Below are 25,061 nucleotides of genomic sequence, written 5' to 3'. Positions count from 1 at the left end.
CACACACATCACCTCCCCAGCCCCACACCCCCCTTCAAAATCAAGTTTTTATCGCTAAGAAATGCTAATTTGCAAGATGCATCCCCGGAGGATTGCGATTCAAGAGCCCAGCTGCCTCGAAGGAGCCGAGCTGCCACCTCAAACAACCCCAGCTGCTGCGGTTCCCCACAAACCCCCGAACCTGGGGCAAAATTCACAGTTTTTCACTAAATACAAGAGAAAAAAATGAAGATTATGTCAGAAGGGTGTGTGACTGCCATGGGAGTGGCCATGGGGTAGCTCAGGATTAAGCGCAGGTTGTCCCACTGGGTCAGAGCAGGGGTTGGATCCCCGTCCCCTGGGGTCCCACGAAGGCTGAATGATGAGCGACTCCCAGGTGAAGCTCCTGTAGGAACCCAGCTCCTTCCTTGGCCGAGGATCGGAGCAGCACGGCTGGAAAAGACCTTGGAGCATCCTTCCAGCACCTGGGGAGAACTACAAGAAAGCTGGGGAGGGATTTTTTTTTGCAAGGTCATGGAGTGATAGGATGAGGGGGAATGGCTTTAAATTGGAATCGGAAAGATTTAGATGAGACATTAGGAAGAAATTCTTCATAGTGGGGACGCCCTGGCCCAGGCTGCCCAGAGCAGGGGTGGCTGCCCCATCCCTGGAGGGGTTCAAGGCCAGGCTGGATGGGGCTTGGAGCCCCTGATCCAGTGGGAGGTGTCCCTGCCCAGGGCAGGGGTGGAACTGGATGGGCTTTGAGGTCCCTTCCAACCCCAAACCATTCAAAAAAAGAGCCTGGTTTTCCTCCTGGCATCAATTACACTGCCCTGTCCTCCTCCTTGCCAGGAACAGAACTTTGCGAGCCGGGCAGGTGATACGATCGGTGCAGCCAGTGCAAACACTTAATCTCTTTCAGAAGAGGCTGAAGGTGCATTTATGGTGATTTGGATAAATAGCTGTGATAACCCACTCCGGGCTCGTAGCAGATGATTAATGCTCCCAGAGCAGTCACGCTCGCTCACCTCGGGGCTGGGATTGTTTTCGGTTATTAAAGAAAGGGAAAAAGGGGAAAATAGTGGACTTTGCCACATTTTATTGAGCTGATGGGTGTGGAGGGAACACACTGTCCTCTTTGCTCGCCCCGTATCAGTGCCCAGCTCTGGCTGCTGGTGAGGAGGGAGGGATGGAGGGATGGAGGGATGAAGCATGAGGGATGAAGGATGAGGGATGAAGGATGAAGGATGAAGGATGAAGGATGAAGGATGAAGGATGAAGGATGAGGGATGATTTCTGGCCAGCCTTTTACTTCTTGCCCTGGTGCTACTGGCCGCATGCCTGGCACTGGGCACATCTCCTGCACTATGGCTGGGGTCTCCCCAGGGGCTGACTGTCATGGTCTGGCTTTTATCTCTGACCCTCTCAAGACGTGGGCATCGTTCAGGGGCCCCGAGCGGATGGCTGCCCTCAGCACATTACATTTCCAAGGCTTTGCAATGTCGTAGCGCATCCTCAGGCTGCTGGCGCTGGTCCCAGCCTGAAGGATGGATCTGGAGGAGATCCTATGGTGGAAACCACATCTCCATCCCCTTTGCCTCTGCCTCCGGCCCCACTGAGCTCCTCAGTGCCCAAGCCATGGGGAACACATGGTCCTGCTCAGCCTGCCCCGTGCACCCAGCCTGGCTCACGTGTGTCCCCCATGCCCACGCCAGGAGCAGCCTCTCTGGGGCAATAAACCCTTGTCCTCGGGCAGGCAGTTCCTTCAAAGCGTTTTTGAGGGGCAGGGTAGAAACGGTGTCGATAAGGAGCATTTCTGCTGCGTTCAGCCCCTGGCAAGAGCTGAGTGTGCACTTCTGGTGATAAAGCAGCAATCGCTGCTCGGGGCTGGCGTGAGCTCCCCGTGGCCCGTTGCACCCCGTGCACATGAGACACATCGAGCTTTAAATACAACTTTTATCCAGGGGAAAGCTGAAAACAGGCCCGTGGTGTTTCCAAAAAAAACCCTCAACAGAGGTAATTTGCAGACAGAGCATCCAGGAGAGAGGACTCCTAGGTCCCTGTTGTCCTCCTGTTCCCCAAGGCCGGGTGACAGTGAGGGGCTGCACTGGCCACGGCGCTTACTGTAACAGGTCATAATTATTTTAGCAATTGTAAGTCTGAAATAAATGAGAAAAAAAATGTTTGCTTGGGGTGGGTTTGTTTTGTTGAGGTTTGTGGTTTTTTTTTTTTATTTGAGGGATTGGAAAAAACCTGTTTGTTTAGATGAAAAACTCGGACGGGAAATGTTTCTACCCTCTCCCTTCCCCCATAACAGCATCACTGCATCTGGGAAAGCAGCTTAGCAAATTATGCACTATGATAATTGATTGAATTCATCAGTAAATAAAGCAGGAGCCTTTAAATTCGGGGTCTGGAGAGGGAAGAAAAAAAAATTCTCCATGCAGTGATTTGTACCAAGCAGCGCAGGGGCCGTCGTGCCCATGAAACCACAGCCATCAGGAGAAGGAACACACGAGGCTCCACGCTCGGTAAGTAAAGATCTTTTGGGGGTTTAAATCAGGAGGGAATCCTTTCTGTCCCCTCCTTGGTTGCTCAGAGAGATGGCTCAGGCAGGAGTTTCAAAGCACCTTTAAACAATTTGAGAAATGGGAAGAGGAAGCCAAAAATGTGGTTTATAATAAAAGAAGAGGGAAACGGACTTGAGCATCTGTCCCGATCCAATATCGGGGAGGGTTCTCAAACGATCCCAAGAGACCAAGATTAAGACACAACCAAGGTCAGATGCTGTACAATCTTGTGAGCTTTATTTTAACAACTGACAACAGCGACAGGACAGAGAGGAAAAGAAAAGAAAAGTTAGAATCCCTAAGCAAGAAGACAGTAGAGATGCAGATAATTACCACCACCATGAATCTAGCGATGTCCCATCGGATCGGTCTCGGTGCAGGTGATGATGAAGACACGGCCACGGAGCGCCGATGATGCTCCAAGCTCCAGGTAGACCGGGGGGCACGCGCAGCAACACACACAAGGTCGAGTCCACCAAACAATGAAGCAACCGAGCACCCCGAGCCCACCGAGCAACGAAGAAGCCAGAGGCTCCCCCATTTATCGCCCCAGTCATGATTTCTCCGAATAGTCCACCCATTTCCAGGAAGGCATTGTCATATCCAGGTGCAACTTGATAAGCACGCTTCGGGTGGATGTCGTGGTTTTTCCGTTGGGGACAGTTTGGCAGCTCTTACGAGATCAGCTCTTCATTGCAATAAAGATCCCTTACGAGATCGTGGGGGGTTGGCAGCGATGTTGAGCCAAAGCAGCTCGATGGTAACAGTCCCTTACAGCATCCCCAGCCAGAGGCCGTAGGGCTGAGATCTATCCAATAAAATCACTAAATCTTCCCAGCCAGTGCCAGAACCATCCCCAGACACCTGCTTCTTCACACAGCCACCCTCTCCCATCACAGACAATACCTTATGGCACCCCAAAGAAATACTTGCTGTCAGTCTTTGGGGGGCTGTAGGGCTGGGGGCTGTGCCAGTGGGTGCCCCTGCCGGTGGGCAGGGAGGTTTTGCAGGTCTGACAAGTTGAGGAGCTTATTCAAAATGCTGAGAGCAAGTTGGGCTCTTTTGCAAGTGAGGCACAGCCACACTTGCATCCCCCAACGCGCTGCAGGGATGCTCCGACCATCGCACACGTGTCCACGCACACGTGCTCAGGGGAGGAGGAGGCCAATGTCTCCATGCAGCTGGTGATGGCGATGCAAGCCGATGGGAAGCATCCTCCCAGCCTGGGGACACCACGTCTCGCCCAGCGTCCCCCGAGCCAGCGTCCCCACGAGCAGTTCAGCATCCGTCTCCGTGGCAACACATTTTTCACATCCTTCGATACCTCCTGTCCCTCTGGTCTGCCGCGCTGGTGTCCCCAGGTACCCTGCACACCAGGCACGGATGGGCATCCATCACCCACCTCAGCACACCAAGACAGGTGGGGAGAGTGGGGGCAGGTCCCCTTGCTGTGCGGTGTGTCCCCTGGGTGTTTCCTGGCCCATCCTCGGTGGATGCTGGGGAGCAGCATGGATTTGGGGCAGCACAGAAGCACCACCAGGCATCTTCACGCTTGTAGGCATCTCACCTGCCTGTGCCAACAGCTACTTCACCTGCCAGACTCTCACACAGACAGGACGCTTTTCTGTCTGATCCCAGCTGGAACTTCAGAGGATGCGATGCCACAGAGCTGCCAGCATCATTGGAGATGCAGCCATCGAGAGAACCTCTCACCCAACGCAACGTCCTGCAGCAGCCCTTCCCGCACCAGCCGCGGAAGACGCTGTCATGCCAAATGGTGGAGAACTACCCTTCCCCTGTGGGATCACCCATCAGAAACACCAATCTTGGAAAAATCCTCCCTTGCCAGGCTTTCTGGATGCCGTGCTGAGACTGAAGAGCCCACTTCAGGCACGCCGCTCGCCCGAGACCCCCGCCAGTGACCGAGGCTGCACAGCAAACCCCCAGCGCCGAGAAAACCTGTCCTCAGCACAGCTGGTGGGGCGCAGGAAATCTCCATTCATCTGCGCTTGGTCACCAGCCAAATCGGAGCCAAACCAACCATTTTTTTCCAGCTTCCCAGTAAACTGGAATTTCCAGAGACCTGTCAGCGGTGGGGAAAGAGGCCAGCAAGGGGGGCTACAGACCATGTCCCTGGCTCGGTGCTGTTCAGGCTCGCAGGCAGTGCCGGTGCTTTTGCACATCTCTACAGGCTCAGGGCTGGGGGATGATGTCTGGTGCCCACATCAGCCAGTGCAGGTGGTAGGTGGAAGGGCAGGATGGGAAGCTCTGACTTTTGGAGGGAGGTTTAATAGATACCAGAAAGTTGCAGGCTCCTAAATCCTTTATTATGGAAATTGTAATGTCCCCAGCCCTGGAAGGAAGCCTCAATCCTCATTGAGGGGCCAAACTATCTCCATGGGAGGAGCCCATGGGCCCATGCTGAGGGGCTGTGGTGGTGCCCAGCGGCTCTACAGCTCATCACCCCTGGGTGACAGGTGTCTGGTGAGTCCCCACAGGGTGGTGGCCCTGACAAGGGGTGATGAGCTCAGCCAGCCCAGGGCCTGAGCTCAGCCTGTGTGCAGCTCCCAGGGCTGGGTCCAGCTCCTGGGGAAAAGGGATTTAGTTAGCTAAAAAAGGCCAAAAAAGGACCTAGCTAGCCCACCAACATGGTTCGGGTTCTCATTCCAAAGGAACTTTTTCTTAGTGATTCATTCTTCAGCCTAATTCCTCCAAGTCCAAAACATTTGATGTGACGCGATGGGATTTCCTTCACAGCTGGCAGAAATACTCCATTTCTCCAAAAATAAATGAGGTTATGCTGAGAAAGGGGTTGCTTGGGCAGCAGTCAGCGGGTGATGGACCTCAGCTGCCCCCCACGTGAGGGCTCTCCCCGCCGCGCTCCGTGGTGTCGCCAAGGGGTGCTCACGGGTGATGCCAGCATGGGGAGGGGATGTTCTGCCAAGCGCCGTGGTCCCGTTGAGCTGCATCCCTCTGCACGGAGCCAGGAGGGGTCCAGGACCCCGCAGGGATGCAGCTGCTTCCCACCCACTCCATGCATCCCAGCCTTTCTCCTCCTTTCTCTTCTTTTCCACTTTTCCTTTGATTCTCCTCCATCTCCATCCCTCCCTGGTGTCCCGGCCCCGTCCCCTTCCTTCCTGGCGTGATGAGGCACCAAAGGGGACTTTGCACCCCAAGGCAGCGTTTGCTCCCCGCTCCTTCTCGCAAGCTTGGGAGCCGCCCAAGGGGAAGCGAAATGCTCCGGTCTCCTCTGCGAGGGGAGGCAGGCTTGGTGGGCAGGGTTTGTGTGAAGGCTGCTGGCTTATAAGCAGCCAGCAGCGAAGGCAAAGCTGTCTCAGAAGGCACCAAATGGGGCTCCCTGCTCCGTGCGCCACTCCGGCTGCGATGCTGGCGCTGGGGCTGCTGCTGGGGCTGAGCCTGGTGGGTGCCCTTCAGCCTGACCTCGAGCCCCCCACCTACGAGAGCAGCGAGCAAGGAGCCGTCTACTTCGCCGGGAACCATAGTGAAAAGGCTGAGAAAGTCTTCTTCGAGAGCGTCTCGGCCAGCTGGAATTACTACACCAACCTGACAGCAGAAAACGCGGATCTGCAGGTGGGTGGGGAGATGGGGGGTCCCCAGCACCAGGGGCTCGGAGGGCTGGGGCACGGTGGGGATACTCTGCATGGTCTCCTCCCTCCCCACTGGCTCTTTTCTTGGCACCCCAGGATGACAAACCAGCAGTGGGACTCGCAGCCCGGGGACTGCAGGTTTTTTCCCAAAACTGACCCTCGGAGAGGCTCTACCCCAGAGTGACACCCCTGATCCCGAAGCAGAGTCCAGGTTATTTTTAGAGGTGGTTCTCCCCTCCCAGCACCTTCCACTTTCATTCCGCCCCCTTCTTCCCTGTATCAAGTGTCCCCGTCCCTGCCCGGTGCCACCACGTCCCAGCGCTGTGACATGTTGCAGCCTCACCACGTCCTGCAGCCGGGGTGGGGAGGGGATGTTGGGTTTGGGGCAGGCACCAAGAGCCCAAAGTGTGAGCAGCCTTGGGGCAGCACCAGGACCAAGGCTGCCACCCCTCGCCCCTGTGTGCTCTGACGCCGTCTTTGGGAAAGCTCTCCAGGCTGTGGGAATTAGACATCAGCCCTGGTGGGAGCGATGCTACGGGTGTGTTTGCCCGGGGGTTTGTGCGTGGTTGGGCTGGGTGTCGTGGGGCAGCGAGTTTGAGCAGGGGGGTCTCGGTTGGGTGAGCTGCAGCACAGCCCCTGCCTGGCACCGGGTGCAGCGCCTGGGCAGGCTGCAAAGGCTCCCCCAGCTCCTGAGGATCTGTGGGATGCCCCGACACGGCCACAGCACTGCGTGCAGCCCAAAAATACACCTGTCGCCCACATAGCTGGTGGGACGATGCAGCTTCTGCATGTGTTCAGGGACCCCAGCGTCACCTCCATGCCCCAAGGGCTACCACACAGCCCTGCACCCCGCTGGATCCCACGGGGACGCGCGGCACAGGAAGGAAACACGTCTTCCTGCATGAGGGAAAGTTTGCTGCCAGATCCATCCTCTGCCAACTTGGCAGGACACCCAAGAGCACCCAAGTGCCCCTTCAGCCTTTTTTCAGTGAGTTAACGTGATGTCTGGGCAGGCACCCAGTGTCTGCTGCGGATGTAGTGGTGGAGCCGGGAACCCTAGGGCAGAGCAGGAGCATCCTGGAGTCCAAGGTTAGGGCCAGGGAAGCACCTTGCACGGATTTTTCTCCAGAGGCACTTCCAGGCCAGCCCTCACCCTTTCCTCTGTTAATAAATGTCTGAGGATCACAGCCAGGAGTTCCCTGCCATTTCAAGGCTCCCAAGCCAGCCCAGTAAGAGGAGGGGATCCAGCCCCTGAGATCAGCCCACCAACAAGATGTGTGGTGGGACGGGGAGGCACTGACTGCTAGAAGGTCAACAGCTGGCCAGCGCTACCTGAAAGTTGAATTTGGGAGATCTGGGGAACCCTTGGGCCACGCTAAGCCCACACACACCCTGGTCCCTACAGGATTAGCTGCAGAAGTTGATCCTGGGACAAAGTGACATGAAGGGGCAGGAAGCCAAAGGCAGGGCAGCAGTCCCCGGTCACACAGGGATGGACAGAGGGATGCTGGAAGAACAGAGAGGTTGCTCAGCCATGGGAGAGGGAGACGTGTCATCTCCTGCAAGCTGGGACTCGGGGCAAGAGGCTGGCAATTGTGTCTGGGGTTTGAGAGCTGCTCATGGGTGCACTCTGAGCCGCATCCTGTGCTTCTGAACCTTCACTGTGCAACCAGGAGCAGGGAGGGACCTGGGTGGGAGGCTTTGGTAGGAAGATTTGGGGGCTGTGTGTGCCCAGGGGCCTCTGAGCCCTCCAAAAGGGCATCCCCACCAAGAGAGCTCCCAGCTGCAGAGGCAACGGGCTGGGGCTGGTGGGTATGGTGATGGCAAGGGGGTCTTGGGCAGCATCACCAGCCTTGGCTTGCTCCACTGGAGCTGTCAGGAGAGTTTAGGATATGATTTGCCTGATCAAACACAGGCGCCTGTTCAAGGAGAAGACAAAACACAGCTGGATTCTGCTTCCTACAGCTCCCCCAGCTCTGCAGCGGGATGTGGGAGGGGGTAAAGACACCCCCCATTCAGTGGGGTGAAGCAAGAGCATCTTGCTCCAGTGCAGGGTGTCTATGGGGCTGGCCCACTCCCACGTGTCAGGGGTCAGGGCTGGTTGGTGCCCAGGGTGGTGCTGTGAGTGCTGGGGTGTCCAAGGAAGGGAGTGGATGCTGGTAGGGGGCAGCCAGGGGCACCTGACACTTTCGGCATCCTCACCCCCGCGTTCTCCAGCCACGTGGGTGCCTGACCCGGGCAGCCTCCAGCCCAGCCGCATTGTAACTCCCTTCCCTCCCTGATGCCAGATGAGGGAATGTGAAGATTAAAATAAAACAAACGAGGCTTGTTGGAGCCAGGCTAAAAATGCCACGAATAACAGCTAATGAGCTCCATAAATCACTCTGGGATGGCACACAGATACCGAACATGCGCTCTGCACCTCCTCACTCCATCCTGCACATCCTGGGAACGGTTGGACTCGATGATCCGGTGGGTCTCTTCCAACCTGGTTATTCTGTGATTCTCTGATTCTGTGATCACTCGGGCCAGGACACTGGAAAGATCAGTGTTTCCCAAAAATATAGCTGATGCTGGCTGAGCTTCTGCGACCCCCTGCAATATGCCCTGTCCCAAAATCGTGGCCAGCAGCCACAGCTCCAGCTGCCTAAATAACCCCCGTGGTGCACAGAGCTCCTTGACGTCCCCCGGCCCTGGGAAGGGAGGCTGGGACTGGCAGGAGCTGAGCGACAGTGAGAGAGCCAAAACTGGGTGCTCGGTGCAAACAGGTGCCCCTCTGCAAGGTGAAATCCAGATGTGAAGCTTACCAGAAGCTGCCTCCCACCCACCCGTCCATCCCAGCCTTTCTCCCCCTCTGTTCTCATTTTTTCCACCTTTCTCTCGATTCTCCTCCATCTCCTTCCCACTCTGCTCTCCCAGCCTCTTCCCCTTCCCTCCCAGTGTGACGAGACACCAAAGGGACTTTGCACAAAGAGTCAAAGGAGAAATGGAGTGATCTAGCAATGAGGCATAGGAAGGAGAAAAGTGAATGTGGCAGCTTTGTAGTTTTCCTTCAGGCTTCTGTGAAGGTGAGAAACAGCAGGAATAGCAATAAAATGAAGCCAGACCTCAGAGCTCCTTCTGAGCCTGGGGTCTGGCAGCTGCCAGAGCCAGCCCAGCAGCATCTGGACGCCCTGCCCGCGTGGTGTGGTCACCTCCATCCCCGTATCCCCATCACGACACCCCAGAGCCACCTCCAAAACATCTTCAAAGGCCACCTTGGCGGCTGCTCACTGGGAGCGCCGTGGGCAAGCAGGGGCTGCAGACATTGCCGTGTCGGCTGGAAGCTGACGTCTCTATCTATGAATGTCACAGGCTGGGGACAGCTCTGCCTGTCACCTTGTGTCCTGTTCCCTCAGGCTCCTCCAAGTCATCATGGCTCTGAACTCAGGCCCCAAACCTGGGTAGTGGCATGTCCCAGGGCTGGTCCTGAGTCCCCATGTCCCCTCTCACTGCGCAGGTCAAGGCATCACTGGAGGAGCAAAACTTCACGGAGGCGTGGGGGAGGAAAGCCAAGGAGCTCTATGGCAGCATCTGGAGCAACTTCAGTGACCCACAGCTCAGGAAAATCATCGGCTCCATCCAGACCCTGGGACCCTCCAACCTGCCCCTGGATAAGAGAGAGAAGGTAGGTGAGGTGCTGGCCAGGCCCTGGCATTTCTGGGGTGCTGAGAAACCCCTTAAATGGATTTTTCTCAAGCCTCCAGACTGCTGCTGGCCCATTACCCCTCCATTGCTTTTGGAGGGTTTCCCTGGCAGGGAAGACAGAGATTGATGGGGGAGATGGGTTTCTACCTCCAGGGGATGTGGGGTGCCTGCTGACCCTATTATCCAGCCCTAACCTCATCTCAGAGTTATCCCAGGGGAACCAGATATTTCCTGGTTACACAGAGCAGCCTTGGGCGTCACCTGGAGACCAGCCAGGCTGTCCCCATGGCTGGGGGCCAGCTGGGTCGACCCCCCACTCCCCAGTGCTCCTTTGGGATGAAGGTTACCGAAAAGGAGGGCTGCTGAAGCCACCCAGCTCTTGAGCCGTCCCTGTGAGCCCAGAAATGCTGCATCTTGGTGACGCAGTTCTACACTAGGGACATCAGGACAACCTGAGCCTTCCCCCTTATCATCCTGCATTTTCAGGGCCATTTACTTAAACAAAACATGATTTAAGTGTCCAAGCATGAAAATATTGCCCAGGCTGAGGCTGACAGACACTTGCATCTGCACAAGTGTCCTCTCCAGCCTGGTCCATGGCTCCCTGACAGACCTCCCCACCAAAACCCAGGCAAAACCTGGTGATGCAGTCTTTTCCGGAGAAGCGTCAGCTCCGGTTCCTTCCAGGAAACCCATCCCTACTGTCTCCCAGAAAACAGACAGCATCAAGTCTCCTCCCTTAAACATTAGCCATGTATCGCCCATCCCCAAACACCTCCATCCCACAGCCACCGCTGTCCCATCTCTCCATCCCCTCCACCCAGCTGGAGCAGAGGGATGGGAGCAGAGAGAGGGTTGGAGCAGAGGAATTTCCTTTCCTGGGAATAGGCTCCCCAGGCAGGTTCCAGGAAATCTCCTGTTGCTATTGTTTGCTATTGTTGAAGTTCACAGAAATAAATCCCCCTCCTCCTGCTTGTCTTATTATTTTTTTTAACCCACTAAGATAAACAGGCCACGCCGCAGCCCCGCTGACGAAGGGTTTTATAAATAGCCCCACGCCAGGACACTGTGAGCACTCACGCCGAGTTTGAGGGGGGTTTGGTGAGCGGCTGCGCATGGTTTTTCTGTCCCAAAGAGCTTCCCTGCTTCCACCATGTGACGGTTGCAAACGGGTCTGTAAACCCCTCCTGAAGAGCCATTCCCATCCCCAACATCTTTTTTCCTTCCCTGCAGTACAACACCATCCTGAGCGACATGGACAAAATCTACTCCACGGCCAAGGTGTGCCCGGACAAAAACACCTGCTGGGAGCTGGAGCCAGGTATGTCCCTTGTCCCTGTGCCCCTGCGGGGTGCCGAGCACCCCATGGCCGTGGATTTGTCCCATTCCCCACATCCCCAGCAAGCTGCGGTTGGCAAGTCCCACCCCTGCTCATCGGGGTTGTCCAAGGGCGAGGATGGGTGTTGGGGTCTGGCGCGATGGTGGTGGCACCTCTCCAGAGCTGCTGGCGGCTGTGAGCTCTGCTCCGTGCTCATGTCCTGCTTCCCCCTCTGCCTCAGACATCTCGGACATCATGGCCACATCCCGCAGCTACAAGAAGCTGCTCTACGCCTGGGAGGGGTGGCACAACGCCGCAGGCAACCCGCTGCGCGCCAAGTATGAGGAGTTCGTCCAGCTGAGCAACGAGGCCTATCGCGAGGACGGTATGAGCAGGACGGGGGGAGGCAGGGGGTGGTCAGGGATCAGGGGTGGGAATCGGGGCTGGGGCAATGGGGTGGGCTGCTGCTGTCCTCATAGAGTCATAGAGTCACTAGGTTGGAAAAGACCTCTTAGATCATTGACTGCAACCATTCCTACCTGCCACTAAACCATGTCCCTGAGCACCTCTGCTGTCTGTCTTCTAAATAGCTCCATGGACGGTGACTCCACCACCTCCCTGGGCAGTCTCTGACAGGGCCCAATGATCCTTTCTGTGAAAATTTTTTTCCTGATGTCCAGTCTGACCCTCCCCTGGTGCAGCTTTAGGCCATGGCCCCTTGTCCTGTCCCGTGTCCCTTGGGAGAAGAGCCCAGCTCCCTCCTCTCCACAACCTCCTCTCAGGTAGTTGTAGACAGCAATGAGGTCTCCCCTCAGCCTCCTCTTCTCCAGGCTAAACACCCCCAGCTCCCTCAGCTGCTCATCCCACATGCAGCAGGCATCCGAATTCCATTTCCCTGGTGCCAGAACTTTGGGGAAGGGGCAAAAATCCTATTTCTGTTCCCTGGCCCAAGCTCTTGGGGCTGGGTGGTGGACACCTCTGAGGGCCAGAGCCAGGGGTCATCATTACCTTCCTGGCAGGCTTCGAGGACACGGGCAGCTACTGGCGCTCCTGGTATGACTCGGCCACCTTCGAGGATGACTTGGAACGTCTCTACAAACAGCTGGAGCCGCTCTACCTCAGCCTGCATGCCTTTGTCCGGAGGAAGCTGTACGACCACTATGGCCCCAAATACATCAACCTGAAGGGTCCCATCCCTGCTCACCTCCTAGGTAAGAGGAAAGACACGCACCCTCCCCAGCCTGTGCCCAAGGGTGCTGGTGGGGCCATAGTGTGTCAGGAGGTCCTGGTTATCACTATGTTTCTCTTCCTTCTGACCTATCACCAGCTTTGCTCTAGCTCTTTTTTCTTCTCAGGCAACATGTGGGCTCAGCAGTGGAACAACATCTATGACATGATGGTCCCCTACCCTGAGAAGCCCAATCTCGATGTCACAAGCACCATGGTGCAGCAGGTGACTGGCTGAGGGACACACTGGTGGCACTAGGGCAACAAAACCAGAAGGTGTTGGCCAAGGCTTGTCTATAACATTGACCCAATGGGAGTGGTTTCTCATGCCTCCCTAGGGGTCAGCAGAAAAGCCGTGTCTGTGGCAAAGAAATGACCCCCCCACACACACTCTCTCTGGCTATGACCAAAGATGCAGCAGGTGGGGAAAGAAGAAGGACAGTGCAGTGAGACCAGTGACAGTCCCAGGGCTGGAGGCTGCTTCCACACCATCATAAAGCTCCAAGCCCTCTTGGGGCACCAGCCCTGCTCCCTTTTCCTGTCCGTGCTGGGTATCAGTACCACTGTTCAGAGGTTCTTAGCAATGCCCACTCCATTTCTGGGGCCTGGGCTCCCCATCAGGGTAAGGAGGGTGGGCTCCAGTCCCTTGGAGGGACCCATCTCATCCCCACAGTGCTGGGAGAGCATCAGAGGTGATGTCCAGGGCATGGGCAGCCCCTTCCTCAGCTATAACCTACTGCCTACTGCCCACCAGGGCTGGAACGCCACTCACATGTTCCGGGTCTCAGAAAATTTCTTCACCTCCCTGGGGCTGCTGGAGATGCCCCCTGAGTTTTGGAATAAGTCCATGCTGGAGAAGCCAACTGATGGACGGGAGGTGGTGTGTCACGCCTCAGCCTGGGACTTCTACAACCGCAAGGACTTCAGGTGCATGGGGGCATGCAGGGGATTCAGGGGTGCAGGGTAAGGCCCTCCTCCATCCTTCTTGGTGGTCACAGTTTTGGGTGCCCCCAGCCCAGCCACACAGCCCGATCTGTCACCTTCTGGGGAAAGGTCTTGAGGCACCACACTGCCCTGCCCTCCCCTCCACTGGGTGTTCCCCTTTCCACACGGGGTGCTGACATCCTCTCAGCAACCATGGAGGGTCCTTCTCATTGAGGGGGTGCATGAGCTGTCAGGGTTCCTTACTCAGCTCAGGAAATGCTCTGTTTTCACCTGGCAGGATCAAGCAGTGCACAACGGTGACCATGGAGCAGCTGTTCACAGTGCACCATGAGATGGGCCACGTCGAGTACTACCTGCAGTACAAGGACCAGCCTGTCACCTTCCGCAGTGGGGCCAACCCTGGCTTCCACGAGGCCATCGGTGATGTCATGTCCCTGTCTGTCTCCACTCCCAGCCACCTCAAGAAAATTGGTCTCCTCAGCAGTGCCACTGAGGATGAAGGTATGGCAGCTGCCCTGGGAAACTGGGTGGACTGGATAGTTCAGGCACTGCCCGTGGCACCAGGAAGGGTTTGGGACAAGTCGGAGTGGGCTGCAGTCTGCCAGCCCAGCCCAGAACAGACAAGCTACGGATGGTCGTGTGTCTTTCACCCATGCTTGGTTCCATGCACAAACCCTTCTTGTCTCCTTCGCAACTCCATCCTCTTCCCTCTAAGGGCAGAAGGGATGCTCTCTAGAGCTTCTCTGTGCCTTTCTTTTCTCCATCAGAGCCCCCAGTCAGAAAACAGCATCTTTGTGCCTGATTGGCTTTGACCTTTCCTGTATTCCCCTCTCCCTTGGCAAGAAATATCCACCCCAGGAGCTCCCAGTGTAGCTCTGCGGAGGTGGCATTGAGCGCTTACGTGCACAGCCACAAAGACAGTCAGCAGGTGACATGTCTGCCTGCCAGGCAGCGCAGCAGAGGAGGACTTGTCACTGCAGGGCACTGCCCAGCTTGGCAAGAGTCTCTCCCCCCGCCCAGCATCTCTCAGCCGATATGTCAAAGCAGACGGCAGCAGAGGAAACCAAGCATTTGTAGACTCCTGCCGCAGGCAGCTGCTTTGCGGAGGAGGGACAGTCCTGGTACCCTCCTGCCTTGTCATTAAATACATTTCATGATGGGAAAGCCATCACAGAAGCCAAGAGCATTGGGCCAATACTGCACAAACACCACAGAGCAGATGGTCCCTGCCTCAAGGCATCGGTACCCAACTTAGCAGCCGTTGGCAGCCGTGCCACCACAGTGATGGCAGCCAACAACCCCTCGGGGCAGAGCTGCCGTCCCCTCTCTGACCCCACAGCTTCAGCTGGGCCTCCAGCAGGTTGTTTTCCAGCCTTCTTTCCCAAGATTGTGGAGCAGGGCAGAGCAGGTGTCACTATCGCCTGTGCTCCCCATGATATGGTGGTGACTGTCCCAGAGGTGAGCTCAGCTCTTGCTCCAAACTGAAAGAATCTTTGCAGTGGTGTGACAGCCATGCAAACCAAAGCCGCTTCACGAGTCCCCCAGGGTGAACGTGTGAAGAGGGAAACACTAGAATCACAGAACCGTTAGGCTGGAAAAGACCTCCAGGATCATCGAGTCCAACCATTCCTATCAATCCATGTCCCTGAGCACCTCATCCACACATCTTTTAAATACTTCCAGGGTAGAGTTAAACTCACCAGAGAGCTTCTAGCTCTGAGAGCCAGGCTGAATCCAAGGGGACACTGCACTTGTCACTCCCATAGTCAGGTAAAAAGGCACATGTTCCCCCAAGCAGAAGCTGCATCTAGAAAAACCTCCTTCAGTAGGGACCAAAACCATATATTCAAATGCTCTCCTGTTTCTCATCAAGATCTGCTCACAAAAAGTCTAATGACCGTAATGCTGTCCAGCCAGACTCTTTCCCAACCTGGTTCAGGCTCTGTTTCATGCAGGGAGCAACATCAACTATCTGCTGAAGATGGCCTTGGAGAAGATCGCCTTCCTACCCTTCGGCTACCTCATCGACCAGTGGCGCTGGAACGTGTTCAGTGGCCGCACACCCACAAACCGTTACAACTATGACTGGTGGTATCTGAGGTAGAGGACAGTCACGGGGCGTGGATGGGGGTGTGGAAGCTGAGGGTGTGCAAGGAAGGAAGGAAGGAAGGAAGGAAGGAAAAAGTAGCTATTGAGATGTCTGGAGAATGATGGATTGCTTGATGGGGGGTGGGGGGGGGGGGTGGAAGGAGGGAAGGAGATATGTGGAAGCACATTCTAATTGTGTAAGTTTCTTAAGCCTAAGCCTTCCCTGCCTTGGTTCATCTGCCATGTTCTTCCAGCTCATGCTCTTGTTCTCTGTTGTCTGCAGAACGAAATACCAGGGTATCTGTGCTCCAGTTTCGAGGGATGAAAGTAACTTTGACCCTGGAGCGAAGTACCACATCCCTGGGAACACCCCTTACATCAGGTAGAGGAGGAGCTGGTGAGGGGATGGAGGCTTGGGGAGGAGGGAAAGTGGGGCCTCAGTTCTGTGTGCGGGGATTGGGACACGTTTCTCCTGTTCAAAACACAAAGACCATCCAATGCTTGGGACCACAAATGGTGGGGAGCTAACGTGTGACTGGGTGCCTTCCCCCATGCTCTGGGACCCATCTGCCTCCCTTTGACCCCAGCGCTCACCTTCGTGGACTTCATTGACAGGTACTTTGTGAGCTTCATCCTTCAGTTCCAGTTTCACAAGGCACTGTGCGAGGCGGCCAACCACAGCGGTCCCCTGCACACCTGTGACATCTACATGTCCAAAGAGGCTGGAGATAAACTCAGGTGGGGACAGAGGAGGTTCGGGACAATCACCACGGGCAGATGTATGTGCGGAAGCTGGGGGGAAGAGGGGGAGAGGGGGGAAAGTGGCTATGGAGATGGCTGGAGAAACAGCTTTGCAGATGGATGGATGGATGGATATAAATGGAAGCACTGGAGTGGGGTGAGTGGTCCTCACCAGAGTACTGCTATTGTCCCTGTCATGAGCTCCCACCTAGGCCAGAGGTCACCAAAACATATTTGGTTTCTTTAGACTCCCTGGGTGTTAGGAAATGCATGAGTATGTATTGATCCCATACACAGGACAGATGGGGACTTCAGAGGCAACTCCCAGGTTCATGATCAGGAATAGCATCTCCAACACTTGTGATGCTGAGATACCATCCCCGCTTTTCCCCCATTCATCCCCTGGCCTCATGCTGGCTCTTGCTGTCCCACTCTTCTGCAGGGAAGTGTTGAAAGCTGGGTCTTCCAAGTCATGGCAGGAAATCCTGTTCAACCTCACTGGCACAGATAAGATGGATGCTGGACCCCTCCTGGAGTACTTCAACCCTGTCTTCACTTGGCTTCAGGAGCAGAACAACAAGACCAATGAGGTGCTGGGCTGGCCTGAGTTTGACTGGCGTCCTCCCATCCCAGAAGGCTATCCTGAGGGCATTGGTAAGGCTGGAGCTCCATCCTGGCTCTGGGGAGGGGCAGGAAGTGGTCTCCAAGGGACATCATTAACCCCCTAGGAAGGACAGTGCTGAGGGAGGTCTCTGCTGTTGGTTGGGGAGCTCTCCATGCCAACCTCTTGCACACCATTGTCTGAAGCTGTGTTCCTGCCGCTGTAGTTCTGCCATCAGTCATGGTGTGACAGATCATCTGTTTTCAGCTGCATCCTTTCTGCCCAAGTGGGAGGGTCTAGGGCCTAGAGCATATCCTGCTATTCCATCCCCTGATCAATGGGACACCCCTAACAGGACCCCACTGCCCATATTTCTTGGCTCAACCTGCTTCCAAGATGTGACATCCTTCAATGGACCTGCGGTTCTGGGAAAATCTCAGCCATGCCTTCCCATAGGGTGGTACTCTTGCAAAGAGAAGGACTCTCCTGACTCTCCTTCTCTTCCCTCATTTATCTCCCCCTCTAGACAAAATATCAGATGAAGCACAAGCTAAAGAGTTCTTATCCGAGTACAACAGCACCGCGGAGGCAGTGTGGAACGCCTACACTGAGGCATCCTGGGCCTACAACACCAACATCACTGAACACAACAAGCAGATCATGGTATGGGAATGACCCTGGGGCTGTGCAGGGGGAGGCAACAGCCAGGGCAGGCACCTGGTACCCAGGACACATTTCAGAGGAGCTCTGAAAACCAGGGCAGCCTCTGCCTCTAGCCAAGGGACAATGTTCTCACCAAGGAGGTGTGTTTTCCATGAAAACCCTCATTATCCAATGAGGTACCACAAGGACAGCCATGGGAACTCTGTCAGTCGTGCGCCAGGGGGTGTTTCTAGCGATGGCCTGTGTCTCAGTCACCTCCTCAAAGTAACTCCTTTTCTGTCCCCTCCTGCTCTTGCAGCTGGAGAAGAACTTGGCTATGTCCAAGCACACCCTCGAGTATGGCATGAGGGCCAGGCAGTTCGACTACTCTGACTTCCAGGACGAAAGTGTCACACGCATCCTCAAGAAGCTGAGTGTCATTGAGAGAGCAGCTCTGGCTGAGGATGAGCTGATGGAGGTGAGCTGAAAGGGGATAGAGCAGGGAGGGGGTGTCCCTTGCCCCTGACTTCTATGGAAACAAAGGCTTCTCCCAACATTTATTAAATGCCACTGGGCAGCCAGTTGCTGCCTTTGCATAAGGGGATAGTTTAGTAAGTTCTACACAAATCCAAGATCCTTCTCTCCAGGGTTTGCCACCTGAACGTTGCCTATAGCAGGCCTGGTTGCTTAGGTGGCAAGGGCACGTTGCTTGCTGGCCCTAGTCTCTCCTGCATTGACTTCACTTTGTCTCCATTTGGGGTCACACTTGGTCTTGGAAGGGACCAGAGGAAAATACCTGAGGACATCTCAAAGGGCTATGACATTCCACAAGGGCAGAAGCAAGTATAACCAGCTTATGTTGTCTGATTTTCTTTGCAGTACAACACCCTCCTCTCAGATATGGAGACCACATACAGCATAGCCAAGGTCTGCAGAGAGAATCAGATCTGTCACCCCCTGGAACCTGGTAAGATATGTCAGGTTGTCCAGCAAGTCATCTGCCACAGGCCGAAAAGAAAAGTATTTTCTAATAGGAACATGGAGAAAGGTCATGAAGGGATCTCCCCGCCTTCTCTGTGATGGTCCCTGAACCATTTGGTCTAGCACCATTGCATCAGTCCAGCCCATCCAACGGCATCAACTTGGCTTCATTGCTCTCTCTGCAGACCTCACAGATATCATGGCCAGCTCACGGGACTATGATGAGCTCCTCTTCGCCTGGAAGGGCTGGAGAGATGCTTCTGGGAAGAATATCAAGAACAACTACAAGCGATATGTGGAACTAAGCAACAAGGCAGCTGTGCTCAATGGTCAGTGCCCCACTCCATAGTCTTAACATCCTGTAAGCAGAGGATTGGGCTCATTGTTTAATTCAAGGCCAAAATTTTGAGGACGTGGAGGCCCCACAAACTCCTATAATGTTCATGGTCTCATAGATATGGAAGAACTTGGGGTGTCTAAGCAGCAAGACAGACTCTTGCCCAAGAAGGACAGTGACTAACAGCTTCTACTCTCCCTATTGCAGGCTACACAGACAACGGAGCCTACTGGAGATCCCTGTATGAGACACCCACCTTTGAGGAAGATCTGGAGAGGCTGTACATGCAGCTGCAACCCCTGTACCTCAACCTGCATGCCTACGTACGCCGAGCCCTATACAAAAAGTATGGTGCAGAGCACATAAACCTGAAGGGTCCCATCCCTGCTCATCTGCTAGGTAAGGGCATTGCTAGGCCCTTGAGCAGGACCATGTCTCCCACCAAGCATAATTTGTTTGAAGTCATTCCAAGAGTTGAGGCTGGTCTCTATTCAGATCTGGCCAAAGGGCCAAGGCCCCATGAGAGGGGTCTGCAGAAGCCAGCCAGCCCCAGGGAAGGGCAACACACAGCATGACTTGACCTCTCCTGCATGGACAGGGCAGGGACCAGGCAGGGTCATCTACTCTACACAAGAGTCAAGAGTAAACTGGTTGCCTTTGCTCTTCTCTCCGTGTCTCCTTCCTGCCACGCATTGTCCTCCTGTGCTTCCCAGGTAACATGTGGGCCCAGTCATGGTCCAACATTTTCGACCTGGTGATACCTTTTCCGGATGCCACCAAGGTGGATGCTACCCCAGCCATGAAAAAACAGGTCAGTGCTTTTCCAGGCTGCTCTGGGGAAGCTCCTTGGGACTCAGCACCCTTTGGCCGTTGCCATCGCCCATGTTGCCAAATGCTCTGGTGCTGTCAAAAGCCTCTATGACTCATCTATATTTTCTCCACTCCTGGATATGCCAAGGGCTGGATCCAGCTCTAGTTGCCCCCAAAAGACCTCCCCAGCCCAGAAAAGCAAGACTGTCCCTGGCTTCCCACCCTTCCCAGCCCCTGGCACCCTTAGCTACCCCCATTGCCCCTCACCAGGTCCTCTGTCTGCTTTCTCCCCAGGGCTGGACACCCAAGAGGATGTTTGAAGAGTCGAACAATTTCTTTACCTCTCTGGGCCTCCTCTCCATGCCGCCGGAGTTCTGGGAGAAGTCCATGCTTGAGAAGCCAGCAGACGGGCGAGAGGTGGTGTGTCACGCCTCAGCCTGGGACTTCTACAACCGCAAGGACTTCAGGTGCCCATGGGGAGGAAGCGGTGGCCTCAGCGGGTTGGTGCTTGGGCGGGCAGCAGTGTCTTGGCAGAATAAGGGCACGCAGCCTGATGCCGTCACAGTGTCTCCTACCCTAGGGCTGCGGCAGCCCCACTCATTATGCCATTGGTACCCAAGATGCAGGCATTGCTGGCAGGAGCCCCCACGATGGATGGAGGGCAATTGATGCTTTCCCTGCCTTGCCACGGAGAATGAAAAAGGCGATGAACAAAGACAGGGATTGGGCAGGGACAGCAGGAAGCACAGGAGAAAAGAGAGATCAACACAATGGAGTAGGACCAGCCCAGCCTAGCATCGGATGTGGGGTGGAAAGGGCACATGGAAAGGGTAAAATAGCTCAAGGAGCTGTGGTCATTCCTGGAGATTTTCACCCCAGAACTTCTCTCCCTTCTACCCCCACCCCACATGTCCTGGTCCAGGATCAAGCAATGCACCACGGTGAACATGGATGACCTAATCACTGTGCACCATGAGATGGGCCATGTCCAGTACTTCCTGCAGTACATGGACCAGCCCATCTCATTCCGTGACGGGGCCAACCCTGGCTTCCATGAGGCTGTTGGGGATGTCATGGCCTTGTCTGTCTCCACCCCCAAACACCTGCACAAAATCAAACTGCTGGATCAAGTCATGGAGAACAAAGGTGAGCTGGCCAGGAGGCACCACACAGCACAGATGGGGAGGCTGCTGGGTGCAGTGGGAAAGGCAAAGAGTCGGGATGGGCTGGGCAGGGTGGAAGGGGTCAGGAACATGCACAGTGGTTTTGCATGCATGGATGGAACAGGACCTGGTGGGGACACCCTGCTCTTGGGCAAAATGACCCATAAAGGGTGGAGAGGTGGGTGCAGCACTGCCTCGCTCACACCTTCACAACCTGGGCAGAAAGTGACATTAACTACCTGATGAGCATCGCCCTGGACAAAATCGCCTTCCTGCCCTTCGGATACCTCATGGACCAGTGGCGCTGGAAGGTGTTTGATGGGCGCATCAAGGAGGATGAGTACAACCAGCAATGGTGGAATCTCAGGTGTGCTTGAATTCAGACCCCTCTTTGGTACAAGGGCCTTGGCCATCATCCTGCTGGGTGTTTTCTCCCTGTGATCCAGTTGGCTGCAATGGGACAGGTCCCGTACATAACCCCTCACCCTGTCCTCACACCCTGCTGTGTCCCCACCCAGCTTACCCCACCTTCTCCTTGCTCTGGTGAGCTAACTTTCCCTCTCTGGCCCAGGCTGAAGTACCAAGGCTTGTGCCCACCAGCACCAAGGTCTGAAGATGACTTTGACCCCGGGGCAAAGTTTCATATCCCTGCCAATGTTCCCTACATAAGGTGAGTAAGCAGGGCTGGGGCAAGAGGGACACCACTTGGACACAGAAGCAGGATCCTCAGTTCAGATGCTACTGATGGCAGTTTGGTTCGCGGCTGGTGGGGTACTTGGTGGTACCATCCTGAGGGTGCTGGGAAACTTCAAAGACCCTGTCAGAGCTTCAGAGGAGAAGGCTGGATTTAGGGATGTTTCTCCCTATCTCGGGATGATAGGCTCATCTAGCCAGGCAGACTTAAAACTCTTGTTGAAGGAGAAATGTCATCAGCAGCTCAAACTGAATTGGCGCAGGTGCAGCTCCAAAGCTAGTGATGCTCCTCCAGTCTGGGAAGATTCAACCATGGGATAAGGGGGACCACATACTCCCCTGCACAATCATTAGTAGGGCACATTTCCAAGTTCTCATCCTTCTCCATCTGCCCAGGTACTTTGTCAGCTTTGTGATCCAGTTCCAGTTCCACAAGGCGCTCTGTGATGTAGCAAAGCACACGGGTCCCCTACACACATGTGACATCTACGAGTCCCAAGAAGCTGGGAACATCTTGAAGTAAGTGTGTGGGCAGGGCAGAACCAAGAAATTTATGTTCCCAGATTACTTAAAGACAGTTCAGCAAGACAGGAAACAACACAGGCCCTGGTCATCCATCTCCTCCCTGCCCCGGCATGGGATGCTCTGGTCTCTGGCCCTGGGATGGAGACAGGGAGGACCTCGGGCAGGGGCACCTTGGGCTGGGGCTGTGATTGCAAAAGCAGCCGCTAGATGGTAGCTGGGACCCTGGCAGGTGGAAGGCTCCCTTCCTCTTCCTTCCCTGCAACAGCCCCCTGTTCCTTAGGGAAAACAACCCCCTTGCTTCAAGAAAAGCACCTGCAAAATTAACCCTTTCACCCAGGAACTGCTCTGCATCGGGCTGGATTCACTGGAGGGTTTTAATCCATGTGACTCCCGACTTTCCTCCAAGCAAAACCTCCTTCCCTGTGCTCTGGGTGGGCAGCTCTGGGATTCTGGGGGCACAGATTGTACCCAGGGTTGCAGATACCAAGATCCCCAAGCCTTGGGGAGAAGAAAAGTGCTGGTGGCCAAAAGGGTGATGGGGAACCCACTGGATCCGATTTCTCCTGCCACAGGAATGCCCTGAAGCTGGGTTTCAGCAAGCCGTGGCCCGAAGCCATGAAGCTCATCACAGGGCAACCCAACATGTCAGCTGATGCCTTGATGAACTACTTTGAGCCACTTATGACATGGCTGGTGGAGGAGAATAAGAAGAACGAGGAGGTCCTGGGCTGGCCTGAGTACAACTGGACTCCTTACGCAGGTAAGCAGGGCTCAGCCAAGCGCAGCAGGTCCGTGATGGGGCAGAACTCAGCCCTCATCAGGGCCAGGATGGGGCACGTGGGAGACCGAGGGAACTATCTTGGTGCTCCTTGGCCACACCAAAACCCACAGAGTGGATGCTTTTCCTTGATTTCCCATGGAACTGAGGCTAAACAGGAACGGGGCATCCAAGAGACCAGTCCAGAGAGAGATGCTGACTCAACACACCCCAGCCCGAAGCCACTGGTACCAACCGTGTCCCTTATTTTTCTGTTTTTCTGCCCAAGCAGACTCCAGTCGAGCCAATTTCCTGGGCATGTCCTTAGACAACAATCAAGCCACAGCAGGCGGCTGGATCCTCCTTGCCCTGGCACTCATCTTCCTGATCACTACCATCTTCTTGGGTGTCAAGTTCTTCTCAGTCAGGAGAAAGGCCTTCAAATCCAGCTCAGAAATGGAACTGAAATGAGGCAGCTGTCAGCAGGGGAGCATGGACTGGGTGCAAGCATGGGTGTTTGGGCAGGCTGGCAGCAATGCCATGGGCACATTTGCCAATGAAGCCATGGGCTCCCACAGCCCAGGACTCCTCTCTCCAACAAGGTCAGATGTTTTTTACCCACTATGCAAAAGCCAAAGCAGAAAAGAGCTATTTATTTGTCAACGTCTGCATCAGGGGAAGAGAAATTCAGGCACCGGCAGGCACGGAGCTGTCACTGGCTGCCCCTGCGCCCAGGGCTGGGAGTGAGCCCAGCCTGGGCACCCACCAGCCATCTCTGACCTGTGGGACTTCAAGTGACAGAAGGCATTTTGGGGAGGGACAGAGCATGTTCCCCCTCTTGGTTTGCCCACTGCTGAGCTGTTCACTTGCATGGATGAAAAATAAACCCATGTCTTGTGACCCTGCAGAGAAGCAGCTCCGCTCCTTCTTGTGTGGTGGGTGGGCTCGGATCTAAACAGGACACGGCTTTGTAGCAGCAGAGCTGCCACCCCAAGCCCATGCCACTACAAACCCCTGGGGACCAGCCTGGCTTTGGAACAACACATCTAACGGCACCCAGCCTTCCTCATCCCCATCATGGAAGCTCAGCATCCCCATCCTCCCCTAAACCGCAGCTCTCATCGCAGCTGACAGCTCACGGGTTCACCATGGAGCATGTGCTTAAGGAAGGGGTTGAATCAGGGCCAGAAATCCCCAAAGTCCACGCCTGAACTGTTCAAAGGGTTCGGGGGTCACCAAGCCCGAGCTAGGACAGGGCTGGAGCTCGCAGCTGCTGTGGTTCCAGCAGAGGAATGACATGCATTTACATAAGAGCTGGGGGGGCCCCGAGGTCAGTGATCACCTCCCGTCCTCCAGCTCCTGATTATCTTGGGATCAGCCATGCTTGAGGCTTCCCCCAGCCCCGTCTTTCTTCTGCTTCTGTAAATAAAACTTCATATTTGTTCTGCAGTGATTAGGTGCAAAACTAATCCCAGGCTGGGGATTATTACAGCCCTAAAGAGCTGCGATCTGCTGCAAGCAGCAGCTGGGGAAATGAGGAGATCTGGGATGATCTCCCCCTTCCCCCTCCCATCTGATGGCCTCTGCCCTTGGTTATGTCTCAAATGGGGAAACTGAGGCCAGGGACAGGCTTGCTGCAATCGAGAAAGGAGCAGAAGGCAGGTGTCCACCCACGCATGCTTGGGTTTTTGTTTGCTTTCAATCCTCCTCCGAGCACCACACTCCCACGGGGAGGTAAAACCCCGACTGCTCGTGTTTCTGCCGTGATACCCAGTGATACCCAGCCCTGGGGAGAGCTGCCCCAGACGCCTGCGCTCACCCCGTATTTGCATCCTGATGCATCTGCTTTATATCCCGGCACACCAGGCACTTTCCTCTCCTTCCTTCCCAGCACACAATGCTCGCAGAGCAGAGACCTGGCACAGTGAGAGCTGGGTCTGAAGCCAAGTGTATTTTCAGCCTGGGAAAGGAGGCTGGTGCAGGTGTGCTCCATCCAGCTCAGCTCCTCACTGGTAATTCTGAGCCCTCTGACTCCTTTCTGCCCCATTAGTGAGGAAAAAGACATCTCCAAGATCACCAAGATACTACAAGTTGCTTTCTGGAGAAAGAAAGAGCCACACTGAACGCTCTCACTAAGGGACTGCAATGTAAGCTCAGACCTAATTAGACATCAGAGAATCCACACTGGAGCTGATTTCATCCTGGAAAGTGGGAAGGACACTGGACAGAGCTACAAGACTGGGTGATGAGTGCACTGAGCTGTGGCCTCCTGGTCAGAGATAGACAGACAACACAAACCCTCATTCCACCCAGGTCTGGACACCAGGTTACTTTCAAGACAGGTCCAAGGTGCCACCCAGGAGATGGGGCTGGGTACAAGGTTGTGCCC

The 25,061-nt window shown here is 55.2% G+C and overlaps 1 protein-coding gene across 1 annotated transcript; it reads left to right on the top strand.

Moving 5' to 3' along the window:
- Positions 1 to 5,559: 5,559 nt before the first annotated feature.
- Positions 5,560 to 23,622, top strand: ACE (angiotensin I converting enzyme). Its single transcript, XM_069876773.1, is given in 27 exon segments — positions 5,560 to 5,604; positions 5,606 to 5,679; positions 5,681 to 6,140; positions 9,657 to 9,824; positions 11,078 to 11,165; positions 11,404 to 11,547; positions 12,182 to 12,373; positions 12,518 to 12,615; positions 13,144 to 13,316; positions 13,612 to 13,835; positions 15,290 to 15,434; positions 15,706 to 15,804; positions 16,038 to 16,160; positions 16,606 to 16,817; positions 17,291 to 17,427; positions 17,726 to 17,884; positions 18,286 to 18,373; positions 18,573 to 18,716; positions 18,932 to 19,123; positions 19,438 to 19,535; positions 19,829 to 20,001; positions 20,457 to 20,680; positions 20,920 to 21,064; positions 21,269 to 21,367; positions 21,787 to 21,909; positions 22,488 to 22,675; positions 22,965 to 23,622. Coding segments are annotated over 27 exon segments (4,194 nt in total). The 3' UTR covers positions 23,144 to 23,622.
- The last annotated feature ends 1,439 nt before the right edge of the window (positions 23,623 to 25,061 follow it).

The sequence above is a fragment of the Phaenicophaeus curvirostris genome, chromosome 26, assembly GCF_032191515.1.
Source record: "Phaenicophaeus curvirostris isolate KB17595 chromosome 26, BPBGC_Pcur_1.0, whole genome shotgun sequence".
Classification (NCBI taxonomy): domain Eukaryota; kingdom Metazoa; phylum Chordata; class Aves; order Cuculiformes; family Cuculidae; genus Phaenicophaeus; species Phaenicophaeus curvirostris.
The sequence above is the reverse complement of the archived record's forward strand: the minus strand, read 5'-3'. Positions and strand labels throughout refer to the sequence as shown.